At 46.9% G+C, this 16,441-nt stretch overlaps 1 protein-coding gene across 1 annotated transcript in view; it reads right to left on the bottom strand.

Annotated features, from left to right (window-relative positions):
- Positions 1-16,441, bottom strand: part of LOC111955768 (inactive phospholipase C-like protein 2) — a 38,578-nt gene that overhangs the window by 16,542 nt on the left and 5,595 nt on the right. The window contains 6 exon segments of the mRNA XM_070436399.1: positions 208-1,422; positions 6,191-6,496; positions 6,662-7,019; positions 7,322-7,482; positions 7,809-7,958; positions 8,187-8,288. Of these exon segments, the coding sequence (XP_070292500.1) occupies positions 208-1,422; positions 6,191-6,496; positions 6,662-7,019; positions 7,322-7,482; positions 7,809-7,958; positions 8,187-8,288 (2,292 nt within the window).

Here is a 16,441-nt window from a genome sequence, read left to right as displayed (position 1 = left end):
TTTGTTTGTCTGTTTGATTGTTCATTTGTTTGTTTGATTGAAATGTTCCCACATCTTATTTTAATTCAGGTGCAAGAGAAGTGTACTAAATAACAAACAATACCATTCAACCATGAAGGAGTCAACAAGCCAGGCAGTGTGTAGGAGCCTCTATTAAACAGATAGAAATAGACAGACAGCAGTGGTGTTAATCTGCTAGCCACTCACCTTAACATGGAGCAGCTGAGGGGACACACCCGGCACAGATTCTCTTGTATTGGCGCTGAAATATGAAACCTCCTGTCGCATGATGGTGGGTCGCAGCACGTACCCACAATTCCCGTTCTGGCGGAACCAAGCGATGTTTAGGTCCATCATCAACCCGGGCGTCTGGTAGTTCATAGCCACAATCTGACAACCGCACTTCCACATGTCCTGTGGGTTCATGTTGCTGGAGTCGATGCGCATGGCGCTGGGGTAGACCCGCGACAGGAAGTGCTTGTTGTAGTTGACAAAGTCTCCCGGGCGCTCGCTGGCGCAGCGCACCGCTAGGGTCTCGTTGAACGAGCAGAACTCCCAGGGTTTCTGGGTTGAGAAAGACTTCTGGAAGTCCGTGAAGCGTACCGACTTGCACAGAGTCACCAAGTCCGAGAGCTCCTTCAGAAGCTGGAACCGTTTAGAGGGAGGAGCAGGGGTCAGGGTTTTCACACTACTAGTAACACCCCCCCCGCCACCTTTCTGTCCCCCCTCCCCTCCTCCTCCTTCACTGTTACCAGCCTTCATCCTCTTGCACATCTCCGCCGCCTCGTCTTCATCAGTCACATCCCCCTCCGTCTCACCACACCCCTCCTTCAACTTCTGCCCCTTCAGCAGGATCTTGCCCCTCAGGGCATGGGGCGAGGGCAGGTACCCCTCCCCTTCCCTGAGGGGCTCCGTGTACAACCTCTCCCCTAGGATCCTCCTCAGGTGCTGGAGCATGACTCTCTGCTGGCTGGGGGAGCAGTGGTTCTCCAKYCACAGGATRAGWGGAKACTCRGAKGCRMCGAARGKAAAYCYKCCYATCACYTCCAGGACACAGRGGAACTTGACGGGCGAGGTGAGGGTGTGACCGGTATAAACCACGGGTTCGTCGTCAGGGCCGTCCCACACGTCCACCTCCACACACCTGCAGCCCATCTTTAAAGCCCGGATGTAGCCGGTGATGTCAGCGGGCCCCCTGAACTGGTCCTCGATGAGATAGGTGTTGTGGGAGGAGTTGATGTAGTAGTGGGATAAGGGCTGGCTCATGTCCTGGCATACCTGGCTGTGCTCCGGGTCAAACAGGTGGCACTCCAGGGAGGTAAGATAGCTGGTGAAACCGTCCAATGAGAGGCAGCCCTGGCGACGGCCCTCCTCCGACGGCTCGTGGGATTGAATGAGCTCCAGACTGGTGTCTTCAGTCACCTAGACAGGGAGGGGAGAGCAGAACAGAGAGATTCTCTTGAAGTGACATACAGTACTAGTCAAAAGTTTGGACACACCTACTAATTACAAGGTTTTTCTTTATTTTTACTATTTTCTACATTGTAGAATAATAGTGAAGACATCAAAACTATGAGAGAACACATATGGAATCATGTAGTAACCAAAAGTTAGTTAAACAAATCAAAATATATTTTATATTTGAGATTCTTCAAAGTAGCCACCCTTTGACTTGATGACAGCTTTGCACACTCTTGGCATTCTCTCAACCAGCTTCATTAGGTAGTCACCTGGAATGCATTTCAATTAACAGGTGTGCCTTGTTAATTTGAGGAATTTCTTTCCTTAACTTCTTCGGGGTTAATGCACTGCATTTTCACTTTTGGATAAATAGCATGCCCAAATTCAACTGCCTGCTACTCATCCCCAGAATATAAGATATGCATATTATAGTAGATTTGGATAGAAAACACTCTGAAGTTTCTAAAACTGTTTGAATCATGTCTGTGAGTATAACAGAACTTATGTAGCAGGCAAAACCCCGAGGACAAACCATTCAGATTTTCTTTTTTTTAGGTCACTGTCTTTTCAATGAGGTTTCATTGGGACACCAGATTTCTAAGGGACTTGTTTGCAGTTCCTACCGCTTCCACTGGATGTCACCAGTCTTTGGAAATTGGTTGAGGTTATTCCTTTGTGTAATGAAGAAGTACGGCCATCTTAAATGAGGGTCACTTGAAGTAAATTGTTTGAGAGAAGCACATTACCAGAAAAGTTGCATCAGTTTGTTTTCTTTTTGTATTGAACACAGATCATCCCGTCTTCAATTTGATCGATTATTAACGTTTAAAAATACCTAACATTGTATTACAAAAGTAGTTTGAAATGTTTTGGTAAAGTTTACATGTAACTTTGATATATTTTGTAGTGACGTTGTGCAAGTTGGAAGCTGTGTTTTTCTGGATGAAACGCGCCAAATAAATTGACATTTTGGATATATATCGACGGAATTAATCGAACAAAATMACCATTTGTGATGTTTATGGGACATATTTGAGTGCCAACAAAAGAAGTTCGTCAAAGGTAAGGCATGAATTATATTTTTATTTCTGTGTTTTGTGTCGTGCCTGCAGTGTTGAAATATGCTACTCTCTTTGTTTACTGTTGTGCTATCATCAGATAATAGCATCTTATGCTTTCGCCGAAAAGCCTTTTTGAAATCTGACATGTTGGCTGGATTGTGTAGCTTTAATTTGGTATCTTACATGTGTGATTTAATGAAAGTTTGATTTTTATATCATTTTATTTGAATATGGCGCTCTGTATTTTACCTGTTTATTGGCCAGGTGGGACGATTGCGTCCCACCTACCCCAGAGAGGTTAATGCATTTGAGCCAATCAGTTGTGTTGTGACAAGGTAGGGGGGTGTACAGAAGATAGCCCTATTTGGTAAAAGACCAGGTCCATATTATGGCAAGAACAGCTCAAATAAGCAAAGAGAAATGGCAGTCCATCATTACTTTAAGACATGAAGGTTAATCAATACAGAACATTTCAAGAACTTTGAAAGTTCCTTCAAGTGCAATCCAAATGTGAGATTTTTGGTTCCAACCGCCGTGTCTTTGTGAGACGCAGAGTAGGTGAACGGACGATCTTTGCATGTGTGGTTCCCACCGTGAAGCATGGGGGAGGAGGTGTGATGGTGTGGGGGTGCTTTGCTGGTGACATTGTTGTGATTCATTTATAATTCAAGGCACACTTAACCAGCATGGCTACCACAGCATTCTGCAGCGATTTGCCATCCCATCTGGTTTGCGCTTAGTGGGACATTTACATTTTACATTTACATTTAAGTCATTTAGCAGACGCTCTTATCCAGAGCGACTTACAAGTTGGTGCATTCACCTTATGATGTCCAGTGGAACAACCACTTTACAATAGTGCATCTAACTCTAAGGGGGGGGGTTAGAAGGATTACTTTATCCTATCCTAGGTATTCCTTAAAGAGGTGGGGTTTCAGGTGTCTCCGGAAGGTGGTGATTGATTCCGCTGACCTGGCGTCGTGGGGGAGTTTGTTCCACCATTGGGGTGCCAGAGCAGCGAACAGTTTTGACTGGGCTGAGCGGGAGCTGTACTTCCTCAGAGGTAGGGAGGCGAGCAGGCCAGAGGTGGATGAACGCAGTGCCCTTGTTTGGGTGTAGGGCCTGATCAGAGCCTGAAGGTACGGAGGTGCCGTTCCCCTCACAGCTCCGTAGGCAAGCACCATGGTCTTGTAGCGGATGCGAGCTTCAACTGGAAGCCAGTGGAGAGAGCGGAGGAGCGGGGTGACGTGAGAGAACTTGGGAAGGTTGAACACCAGACGGGCTGCGGCGTTCTGCGGCGGACTATCATTTGTTTTTCAACAGGACAATGACCCAACACACCACCAGTGGAGTGCTGCATCAGATTACCTGGCCTCCACAATCCCCCAACCTCAACCCAATTGAGATAGTTTGGGATGAGTTGGACCACAGAGTGAAGGAAAAGCAGTCAACAAGTGCTCAGCATATGTGGGAACTCCTTCAAGGCTGTTGGAAAAGCATTCCAGGTGAAGCTGCTTGAGAGAATGCCAAGAGTGTGCAAAGTTGTCATCAAGGCAAAAGGTGGCTACTTTGAAGAATCTCAAATATACTTTGATTTGTTTAACACTTTTTTGGTTCCTACATGATTCCATATGTGTTATTTCATAGTTTTGATGTCCTCACTATTATTCTACAATGTAGAAAATAGTGAAAATAAAGAAAAACCCTTGAATGAGTAGGTGTGTCCAAACTTTTGACTGGTACTGTAGTTATATTCGGTAAAACCTGACCCAACAACTGTCCATTGGAGTTATGGCTGTTATGGTGACCATTTTACCGCCATACCGGTGGTCACGAGTCATGACTGCAGTCAAATTCTACATGATCGTTTAGTCACGGTAACTAGGCATCTCCAAAACTGTGCTCTGATGCTGCTGATGGTTATTAGAAGCCTACCAAACTTGATAACTGCCAGTCTCTAATGGCCTGGTACTCTGAGCTCTATTGTTCCTCTAATTACTCTGACATCAATGAAAATGCAATCGAAAATCAAACACTCCATGAGAGCACATGAGCTCATGTTGCGCAACATTTCTACAGACTATGCAATTGTAGAGTTTTGATGGCCTCTATTAAAAAGAGGAGGATCCCATCAGATTTCTATAGGCTAGGACTACTATATTTATTTCTCAACTTTACTAATATTAAGCACATTGCTTCATTTTACAACATGAGTATAGCCTACCTAGATGGCATGAAAATGAACAACGGGAAAAGCGTCCTCCATTATCTATTTAAGTGCATAGATGATATGTATTTTTTCTAAATCAAAACTAATTTCACACATATATTATGTAATATATGTAAAGACAAGATTAAATTAAGAATAGTCTGATGGCTGACAATATTATAATTTGTGAATGATGTATTATCACTGAATGATGCCCAGCATGTGCAGTAAGGCAAGAAGCAGCACATGCTTTTTTCCCCAGACTTTTTCAAATCGTAGTCACACACATCACGTAACCTAGCCCATAGGCCTATATGTTTTGATAAGGTTTGTATCACAACTAAAGTGGCCAAATAACTCCAAATGTAGCCTAGGCCTAGAACCATGGAACACGCTTAGAGAGCACATAGCCTACAGAGCCTAGTGAAAGATGTGTTCTTATAAACTCAGTCATTACACAAGCATGTGTGAAAACAGAGTTTTGACTGGCCACTATTTAAAAGAGGATCCTAGCTTTCTCGTGCTGCTAGTAGGCCTAGGCTATATCAGATAAGTTTCTTCTTTATTTGCATAGGAAAAATGTGGCCTTTTATAAACATATTTCAAGCAACTATACTGCACTTTATATGACTGGAGGCATTAGCAGAATCTTTTGTAATATGTCAAATTTAAGGGTAGTCAACTCAGCTGGCAATCAATAAACAAACAATCAATAAAAACGACGTTGTCCATATAATAGGCCGGAGAGAAGGGAAGACACAAATATAGTATGACGTCCATCTAAACTGGAGGAGGAAATGATTGTCCAAAAACATACAGATCCAACAATGATATATATTGAATATGCGCATAAATAACTCTAAATTAAGCATATGGGAGGACATGTGTCTTTGTTAACCGCTGAACACAGAAGAGTGCGAACTCCCTCAGAAAATATCCTTTCTATATTATAAAATAATGCCACAGAATTCTAAGCACATCTTGTCTGCTAAATGAACTAGTGTAGCCCACAGCCATATGGCATAGCCTCAGAATATGCTATTCTGTTATTCTGAAATAGGCTTCATTTTCTTCATATCATGTTTCTTTAGACCTGTCAAAAATAAATAATGGATTTATTGTGATGATGTAGGCTATATTACATGGATTTATTCGACTTTTTAAAATGTAGACGTTCCAAAGGTCTGCATCAGTGTCTTGTAGGCTGTGTGTTGAAGCCAGGAGATGCTAAACGTGTTTTTGTTAATTGTTGGTCAATTACCGTGAGACCGGCAGTTATTTGCATGACAATCACCGGCTGACAAAATTGACCGCCACAGCCCTAATTGCAGGGACACTTTATTTCTTATCAGCTAGACAGAGCTAAGAAGGACAAACGAGAAGGAAAAAAGAGGAGAAACAGGGAGAGAGAACACGGGAACAGATCTTCTGGTATAATATTCCTCTTCCCAATCCTTACCTGAGCCACGCCCTGCTCAGCTTCCAGGAACTTCATCAGATCTTTGGTATCCAGGAACTCCTTGTTGCTAGAGAACTGCACAAGCAGGAAGTAGATCTCCGGTCGGGTGCAAAGTTCGTGAAATACCTCAATGAACTCCTCCTTGGTGACCCTGTCCTCTATTTCTCCTCTTCTGTTGTCTGTGTTACCTTTACCCACCACCTCAGTTCTAGTCCCAGCCCCATCTCCTTTACCGACCACATCAGTTCTAGTCCCAGCCCCATCTCCTTTACCCACCACCTCGGTTCTAGTCCCAGCCCCCATCTCCTGTTACCCCCACCTCAGTTCTATCCCAGCCCCATCTCCTTTACCCACCACCTCGGTTCTAGTCCCAGCCCCATCTCCTTTACTGACCACCTCGGTTCTAGTCCCAGCCCCATCTCCTTTACCGACCACCTCAGTTCTAGTCCTAGCCCCATCTCCTTTACCGACCACCTCAATTCCATCCCCAGAACCAGTCCCAGCTACAACTGAAGTCCCAACAATTGCTTCAGGTCCAGCCACAGCCCCAACATCAGTTCGAACTCCAGTTGTCCGAGCCCCCCTCGTCCTCTCTTTGATTCGATGGAGCTCCTTAAACCTGCGTTCTACTTTCCCACTCCTCACTCCAGGGTTAACACTCTTGATCAGTCCTACAGCCGACCGCAAACTGATCCCCTCCTCCTCTCTTCCACCGAGTCCATTTGAAACAACCTTAGAGGAGAACATCTCTGCTAGCCAGACGAGACGAAGGCTGTCCTCACTGCTGGCTATCATGTCCATGGCATGCTTCCCATACAGAATCAGATACCTAGGATGAGACAGAGAAGGATTACAAGGAGATGTCGTCATAATTTAAAAATACTAGGGTAGGAAATAATATGGGAGATGAGCGAACTCTTCCAATTGTTTTCATTCACTTCCATTGTCTAACTGGGACTTCCATTTGGGTGCCAGTGGATCTTCAGATCGTTACGGTATGACATCACTGGGCCATGGAGAGTTGGCTAAACTACAGCACAACCAGATCTGGCAACCCGGAAATACTTTGTCGACATGTATTCTACATCAAGATCTGGCAACCCGGCAAGACATTGACGACATGTATCCTACCTCAGGCCAGTTACCCAAACGTTGGCCACCTCTGCAGAGTTAGCTACCAGGTCCAGAGCTTCATAGGTCTCTCCGTAGATGATAGAGAAGGCACAGTCCTCAGAGATCTGGTCATAGATGCCGTTGGTCCTAAATGTCTCTGTGTTGCGGCCGGTGCGGACCTGGAATGACACAAAGAAGGATCCAATCAAAAGAGACCTGGAAGTACAGAACAGTATACAAGGAGTCAACTGTTCCTATTGTTTCACCGAGTTCCATTCACTGACTGAATGTTCTATTTGGCTCCAAGACAGTGCTGAAGAATAGTCAACTCCTGATGAGTGCAAACTCCATTTAAATGTATTGCAGATCATCCAATTAAAATTGTTCTGGTTCAGTGCATAAACGCACTCATGGCATTCCCCAGCCATTGCATTTATCAGGAGTTAACTCTATGATTCATAGCATCCCTGTCTCCACTTTGTTCTGCTCCTGGGTGTGTACCTACCTCTCTGATGGAGGAGACAGCGATGCGGGCCTTGTCTGACTCCTTCTTGGAGGGCTCCCATCGCAGGGCCTGCAGACCTGACTCCAGCAGGTAGTAGCGTTGGTAGACCCGTGAGTTGGAGCGCACCTTCCGCAGCTCAGTACCCCTCACCTGAGACAAACAGCACGTCAATTATGCACAGACCGTGATCCTATTCACTGGGAAGCAAACTGGACGAAACGGACTACCTGGCCAATGAGAAACGCCTGATTTCGTTTTCCGTTGCGAAGCGTTTTTCAACGGTGTGCACTAATGAATAACTGAAACCAACAGACACTGCCACTGCAGAACTGTATAACTAGTTTATAACTAGTGTGTGTAACAGATGATGTTCCCCACCATAGCACTGATGCAGTCTGCAGCGCTGCTGATCTTCCTCTCAGAGAGACTGCTGCTGAAGGAGACCGTCTTCTTCCTCTCATGACCAGCACGAGAACCATCCTACAGAGAGACAGAGGGAGGTTCAAAGGGAGGGATGGAGGGAGGGAGACAGAGGGGAAGAGGATGAGAGGGGAAGCGATAGGAGGAAATTGGGAAAGTGGAGAGAGAGTGGAGCAGAGGGAAAGGGAGAAAGAGAGAGAGATATTAATACAGATGAATCTACACTCCAACCAGCACAGGTTCATTACACTCTGTAGTTGTTCCTTCTGATATCATGTATCAGAGTGCCTTTGCCCTTCACCATTAACCCATTAATAACCCATTAATCAAACACTGATGGGCTTTGAGAATTCTAAATCCGATTGTCCTCAATAACTGGCCTCCAAATCGTCTATCTGAGTTCTAAATCACTGTTCCGCACAATCAACCACTCAAAAGGGCAGCTTGAGAGACATTAAAGGGAAGGATGACAACAATGTTTGGGGGTGATGGGGTGGGTTTATTTAATTACAGATATATCTAGCTCTAGAAAAAAACTGTCAAAGACAATCAGTAGCAGCATCAATGCTGGAGTCTGACAGAATGATGGAGCATCAGGAAAGACAGAGGGAACACTGTTGCGTTCTGTAATCCAATCACGTTAACACACATTGAAAGGTGCCATGACGCGGCCAATGACGACTGGCGACCTTATCATTCAGCCTAGTCAATACACAAGAACAGATTTAAACCTAAAAAATGTTGGGCCTCCTGAGTGGCGCAGCGGTCTAAGGCACTGCAGTGCTTGAGGCATCACTACAGACCCGGGTTCGATCCCAGGCTGTGTCACAGCCAGCCGTGACCCGGAGACCCATGAGGCGGTGCACAATTGGCCCAGCGTCGTTAGGGGAGGGTTTGGCAGACTGGGATTTCCTGCTCTAGCAGCTCCTGGGACAAGACTGTAACTACCAATTGGGGAGAAAAAGGGGTGAACCTCTTTTTAAAAAAAAGTATTATTCCGAATAAATTCAATATAAACCCACACAAAAACCCATAGAGAAATTGACCTTAGCAGTTGTAATGGCACAGCCTTCTATATGTCATTCTATGGACCCTCCTGTCTTCTGCATCTCCTCCTGTCTTCTGCATCTCCTCCTGTCTTCTGCATCTCCTCCTGTCTTCTGCATCTCCTCCTGTCTTCTGCATCTCCTCCTGTCTTTCTGCATTCTCCTTCCTGTCTTCTGCATCTCCTCCTGTCTTCTGCATCTCCTCCTGTCTTCTGCATCTCCTCCTGTCTTCTGCATCTCCTCCTGTCTCCTGCATCTCCTGCATGTCCTCCTGTCTTCTGCATCTCCTCCTGTCTCCTGCATCTGCGTTAACCTTGTTCAGAAGCTCTAGATGAAACTGTGTGCTAAATGACCATGTAATTTCGTTAAGGTTGCCTGCGTCATCAACTGATCTGGGTCAAAGGTTAGTTGGCTAGTCAGGCATGACCAATGAAAAGCCCCTTTGACTGTTCACTGCAAACTGTAGGACTGTTCAGTAGAAAGAGGGAGAGAAAGAAAGGGAAAGAAAGAGAAAGAAAGAGAGAGGGAGAGAGGGGGAAAGAGAGAGAGGGGTGAAAGAGATTGAGCGAGAGAGGAAGAAAGATTGGGAGAGGGGGGAAAGAGAGTGTGGAAATTCCTATTATGTATACTTGAGTGTGGTCACGGAGAGGTGAGAAGGGGAGAAGCAGAAAGGCAGCAGTGTTTTTTTATGTGGAGTATGAATGAACGTGTGAACAAGAAAAGACCATTGATGAAAGATGAAAGGGGTTTCCCTCACATCAGCAGGGGTGGAGAAGGAAAGAAGGAATCCCATCCTCCTTTCAACGCAGAAGTGTACATACAGTGTGTGTTGGTGTGTGTGTTTGTCCAATCAGATTTGCATGTAAAAATGTTGTCTATTGTGGGCATCCCAAGAGGCGCAGCAGTCTAAGGCACTGCATCCCAGTGCTAGAGGTGTTACTACAGACCCGGGTTCAGCGGTCTAAGGCTCTGCATCCCAGTGCTAGAGGTGTTACTACAGACCCGGGTTTCAGCGGTCTAAGGCTCTGCATCCCAGTGCTAGAGGTGTTATACAGACCACGGTTTCAGCGTCTCAGGCCGCATCAGGCTAGAGGTGCATCAGAGGTTTCCCTACGGCCTGCATCGTGCTAGAGTGTGTCACTACCAGACCCGGTGTTACAGCAGCGTCTCCAGGCACTGCATCCCAGTGCTAGACGGTGTCACTACAGACCCGGTTCAGCCGTCTCAGGCACTGCATCCCAGTGCTAGAGGTGTCACTACAGACCCGGGTTCAGCGGTCTAGGCACGCAATCCCAGTGCTAGAGGCTGTCACTACAGACCCGGTTCAGTCCGTCCAGGCACTGCACCCTAGTGGCTAGAGGTGTCACTAACAGACCCGGGTGTCAGCTGGTTCTAGGCACTGCATCCCAGTGCTAGATGGTGTCACTAACAGACCGGGTTTCGCGGTCTCAGGCACTGCATACCCAGTTGCTATGAGGCTGTCACTACCAGACCCGGGGTTCAGCGCGGTCTAGGCACTGCATCTCAGTGCTAGAGGCGTCACTACAGACCCGGGGTTCAGCCGTCTTAGGCACTGCATCCCAGTGCTAGAGCGTCACTACAGACCCGGGTTCAGCACGTCTGTAGGCACTGCATCCCAGTGCTAGAGCGTCACTACAGACCCGGGTTTCAGCAGCCGTCTCAGGCACCTGCATCCCAGTGCTAGACGGTGTCACTACAGAACCCGGTATCAGCTGTACTCAGGCACACTGCATCTCCAGTTGCTAGTTACGAGGTGTCACTACCCAGACCCGAGATCGCAGCAGGTCTCGTGAAGGCCACTGCCATTTCCCAGTGCTAGCAGGAGAACAAGGGTCCCGAGGCCACGTCACTATCCTAGACCCGCCGTTCGAATATTTCAAGCCAGATCTACAGGCACTGCATCCCAGTGCTAGAGGTGTCACTACGACCCGGGTTCAGCGTCTCAGGCTACTGCATCCCCAGTGCTAGAGGTGTCACACAGACCCCGGGTTCAGCGGTCTCAGGCCACTGCATCCCAGTGCTAGAGGTGTCACTACAGACCCGGGTTCAGCGGGTCTAAGGCACTGCATCCCAGTGCTGGAGGAGGTGTCACTACAGACCCGGGTTCACGGTTCTGTCATGCCACTGCATCCCAGTGCTAGATGGTGTCACTTACAGACCCCGGGTTTCAGCCGGTTCTCAGGCACTGCATCCCAGTAGCTAGTAGGTGTTCAACTACAGACCCGGGTTAGCCGTTACTCAAGGCACTGCATCCCAGTGCTAGAGGTTGTCACTACAGCACCCGGTTCAGCCGTCTCAGGGCACTGCATCCCAGTGCTAAGAGGCGTTCACTACTGACCCGGGTTCAGCGGTCTAAGGCACTGCATCCCAGTGTCTAGATGCGTGTCACTACAAGACCCGGGTTTCAGCGGTCTCAGGCACTGTATCCAGTGCTAGAAGTGTCATACAGACCCGGGTTCAGCCGTCTCAGGCACTCATCCCAGTGCTAGAGGTGTCACTACAGACCCGGTTTCAGCCGTCTCAGGCACTGCATCCCAGTGCGAAGAGGCGTGCACTACAGAACCGGGTTCAGCCGTCTCAGGCACTTGCATCCCCATGCTTAGAGGTGTCACTACAGACCCGGGTTCAGCGGTCTCAGGCACTGCATCCCAGTGCTAGAGGTGTCACTACAGACCCGGGTTCAGCCATCTCAGGCACTGGTTACCTAAGTATGGTTCTCAATCAGAGACAACGATAGACAGCTGCCTCTGATTGAGAACCACACACGGCCAAACACAAAGAAATAGACAACATAGAACACCAGACATAGAATGCCCACCCCAACTCACGCCCTGACCAAACAAAATAGAGACATAAAAAAGGAACTAAGGTCAGGGCGTGACACTGTGTCTATTCTATGTATAGCTTAAACGTCAGAGTAATGTTATTGGTACCAAATGGCACCCTACTCCCTATATAGTGCAGTACCCTATGGGCCCTGGTCGAAAGTAGTGCACTATAGGGAAATAGGGTGCCATTTGGACGCAGTCAGACAATAACTAGACTCTGGAACTAGGATATGTAGTTCTATGAGGTTCATGTGGTATCCTCACACCAGCAGAGGTTTGCGTGTCTGTTGGGCTGGAGGAGCAAATGCCATGTGACCTATTCAATCGACTGATTAAATTGAAGTCTGTATAGGGCCACTTCATACTGTATGTAATAAACTCACCAAAAAAAAGAAACGTCCTCTCACTGTCAACTGCGTTTATTTTCAGCAAACTTAACATGTGTAAATATTTGTATGAACATAACAAGATTCAACAGACATAAACTGAACAAGTTCCACAGACATGTGACTAACAGAAGTCGAATAATGTGTCCCTGAACAAAGGGGGGGGGTCAAAATCAAAGGTAACAGTCGGTATCTGGTGTGGCCACCACTCTTCCACCAAGGCACCTGCAAGTTCCCCGACATTTCTGGGGGGAATGGCTCTAGCCCTCACCCTCCAATCCAACAGTTCCCAGACGTGCTCAATMGGATTTAGATCCAGGCTCTTCACTGGCCATGGCAGAACACTGACATTCCTGTCTTGCAGGAAATCACGCACAAAACGAGCAGTATGGTTGGTGGCATTGTCATGCTGGAGGGTCATGTCAGGATGAGCCTGCAGGAAGGGTAACATGAGGGAGGAGGATGTCTTCCCTGTAACGCACAGCACTGAGATTGCCTGCAATGACAACAAGCTCAGTGCGATGATGCTGTGACACACCGCCCCAGACCATGACGGACCTTCCACCTCCAAATCGATCCCGTTCCAGAGTACAGGCCTCGGTGTAACGCTCATTCCTTCGACGATAAACGCYAATCCYACCATCACCCCTGGTGAGACAAAACCGCGACTCGTCAGTGAAGAGCACTTTTTGCCAGMCCTGTCTGGTCCAGCGACYGTGGGTTTGTGCCCATAGGCGARGTTGTTGCCGGTGATGTCTGGTGAGGACCTGCCTTAKAACAGGCRTACAAGCCCTCAGTCCAGCCTCTSTCAGCCTATTGAGGACAGTCTGAGCACTGATGGAGGGATTGTGCGTTCCTGGTGTAACTCGGGCAGTTGTTGTTGCCATCCTGTACCTGTCCCGCAGGTGTGATGTTCGGATGTACCGATCCTGTGCAGGTGTTGTTACATGTGGTCTGCCACTGCGAGGACGATCAGCTGTCCGTCCTGTCTCCCTGTAGCGCTGTCTTTGGCGTCTCACAGTACGGACATTGCAATTTATTGCCCTGGCCACATCTGCGGTCCTCATGCCTCCTTGCAGCATGCCTAACGCACGTTCACGCAGATGAACAGGGACCCTGGGCATCTTTCTTTTGGTATTTTTCAGAGTCAGTAGAAAGGCCGCTTTGGTGTCATAAGTTCATAACTGTGACCTTAATTGCCTACCGTCTGTAAGCTGTTAGTGTGTTAACGACTGTTCCATAGGTGCATGACACAAATAAAAAAGACACAAAGCTTGGTCCTGAACAGTTGTCCTTTGAGGCTTTAAAACCACGATTTTGAACATTGAAAGCAACTGGGAAACGTCCATGACAGGCATTGTTTTCCCCTTAGCTTGATACATAACTTCTGAATGAAAGGAAACGTCCATGACAGGCATTGTTTTCCCCTTAGCTTGTTACATAACTTCTGAATGATAGGAAGCACGAGCACCACCACCAATCAGCCTACACCACTGCACACACACTCGTCGTAACTATGACAACTAGCATAGTCTTGTCAGCAAATGACTGCTGTCTGAACACACACAAGTCCGGTCACTTGTAACTTGCTGTTTGGCCAGTCAGTATTCCAAAACAGAATTGAAAAACAAAAGTGATTCGAGCATTAACGCCTGCAGTGTGAACAAGGCTTTAGAGACTCATGATTGATGACATACTTTGCTCTGACACACACATGCAGGTACCAGCAGGCTCAAACAGCTGGCTGTGATCATCTGGGATTTCTGTGTTAAAACACAAACATATACACACGACCAAAAKCCATCATGCTAAAAACATTATAAATATTCTGGACAGGGTGGCTTAGCATTAAAAAGGTTAGTACAAACTATGATCATATTTGTCTCACTTCTGCACCTGTGTGTGTGTCTGTGTGTATCTGTATGTGTGTCTGTCAGGGTTGAGGTCAATTCCATTTCAATTCCAGTCAATTCAGAAAGTAAACCAAACTCCAATTCCACATTGTCCTCATTGAAAAGCATTGAATAGAATTGGAATCTCAGTGTACTTCCTGAATTGACTGGAATTGAAATGGCATTGACCCCAACTCTGTGCATGTGAGTGTGTGTGTATGTGTGTTAATGCGTCGATGCGTATTTGTTACAGTATGGGACAGGAAGTCAATGTTACAACGCTGAGGAGAAACAGGAAGTATGAAGTGGTCGTGTCATTCACTCAGCAACAACATGATTCAACACACCATTTACTACGCAACACCCACACCAATTCAGAACCAGCAGACTCAGTCGAGTCAAAACCACCAACTAAGAGCTTACCAGAAGTGTCTCTCCTTCTCTACAAGTCTTTGATGTTCCAGATGAGATGCAGGTTTGAGGATGATTCAAATGTAAAAGGCAGACATGAAAAGGTCATTGTGACAGCAATCTAACCACAGTTTCTGCTGAAAAGGTCACAGCCGGAGCTCTCTTGTCGGCCTTCAGCGAAGCCCCAAACCCACTGAAGCACTAGAGGCTGCAGGGTACAGGAGTATGAGCAATCAATATGTGAATATTTGTTTGGTTGTTTGGGCATGAACAGAGTATTTGTTTCAAATGTAGAATGCCTCAGTGGTGCCTTGGTGAGTTAGGGGCTGATGATGAATCTAGTGATTGTTCTCTCTCTCGCACACAAACATATTTTTTGTGAAGAGCCCTCACTTAACCTCAGCACTCCTCCATAGCAACAGCTGGATTACCATCCACACTTCTGTACTCTCCTGCTGTGTATGTGTGTCGGTGTCTGTGTGTCTGTGTCTGTGTGTGTGTATCCATGTGCGTGTTTTGCAGAGAACAGGTCTAGCTGTGTGTTGTTTGGCTGTGGTTACTTGCTCTAAAACAGCCTGAAGCAATGGGAATTGGTGTGAAGGTGGTCCAAAGCAGGCTAAAGTGGGCTACAGATTCCAGTCAGTGTTAACTAAAGTAGCAGGTCAGAGAGGCTACAACTCAAACCATATCCCTCCCCAGCTGTCTACCAACCCCCCAAGCTAACACTGTTCTCTCAGTCAGAAAACACATCAAAATAACTCTCTCTCAAACACACACACACACACACGATCTCCCACATTACCATATATGGTGGTTAGGTTGTCTAAGACACGCACACACACATAATGAGGCTATCATTACTACTCATACAATACTACAAAGACTCGATTTGTTAGGTCATCAAACAGTTGAAAATAAAATAAATAAAACAAGTTCCAAAGAAACTCACCACACTTGTGTGTGTTTTGGTGTCCGGAACTGTGACGAAACAGGAAGCAAAGACAACATTTTGTCTCTGTGATTCTTACAGGTAGATGACAGAGTTCTGTTGTCTTATTGTTATCTCCATTAGCATGAACTTCAGTCACAGAGACAGGTTACTACCCAGAGACAGGTTACTACCCAGAGACAGGGCACTACCCAGAGACAGGGCACTACCCAGAGACAGGGCACTACCCAGAGACAGGGCACTACCCACAGACAGGGCACTACCCAGAGACAGGGCACTACCCACAGACAGGGCACTACCCACAGACAGGGCACTACCCACAGACAGGGCACTACCCAGAGACAGAGTACTACTTAGAGGGCACAAGAGCACCCTTAAATACCTTCCCACCCTGAGACAGGGTGAAAGAGACAGGGTACTAACCAGAGCACCCTTACCTACCTACCCACCCTGCATGAGCATTAGACAAAAAGAGAGGAGAAAACAGGCCTGTGTTCCAAAGTAGTGCACTATGTAGGGAATAGGCTACCATTAGGGACAGCTCAGGGGTAAAATTAGGACAGGAGGGAAGGTCTCTAACCAACTAAAAGGAGAGAGGAAGAGAGGGGTAAGACAGGAGGGAAGGTCTCTAACCAACTAAAAGGAGAGAGGAAGAGAGGGGTAAGACAGGAGGAAGGTCT

Source organism: Salvelinus sp. IW2-2015, linkage group LG31, assembly GCF_002910315.2.
Source record: "Salvelinus sp. IW2-2015 linkage group LG31, ASM291031v2, whole genome shotgun sequence".
Taxonomy (NCBI): Eukaryota; Metazoa; Chordata; class Actinopteri; order Salmoniformes; family Salmonidae; genus Salvelinus; species Salvelinus sp. IW2-2015.
The sequence above is the reverse complement of the archived record's forward strand: the minus strand, read 5'-3'. Positions and strand labels throughout refer to the sequence as shown.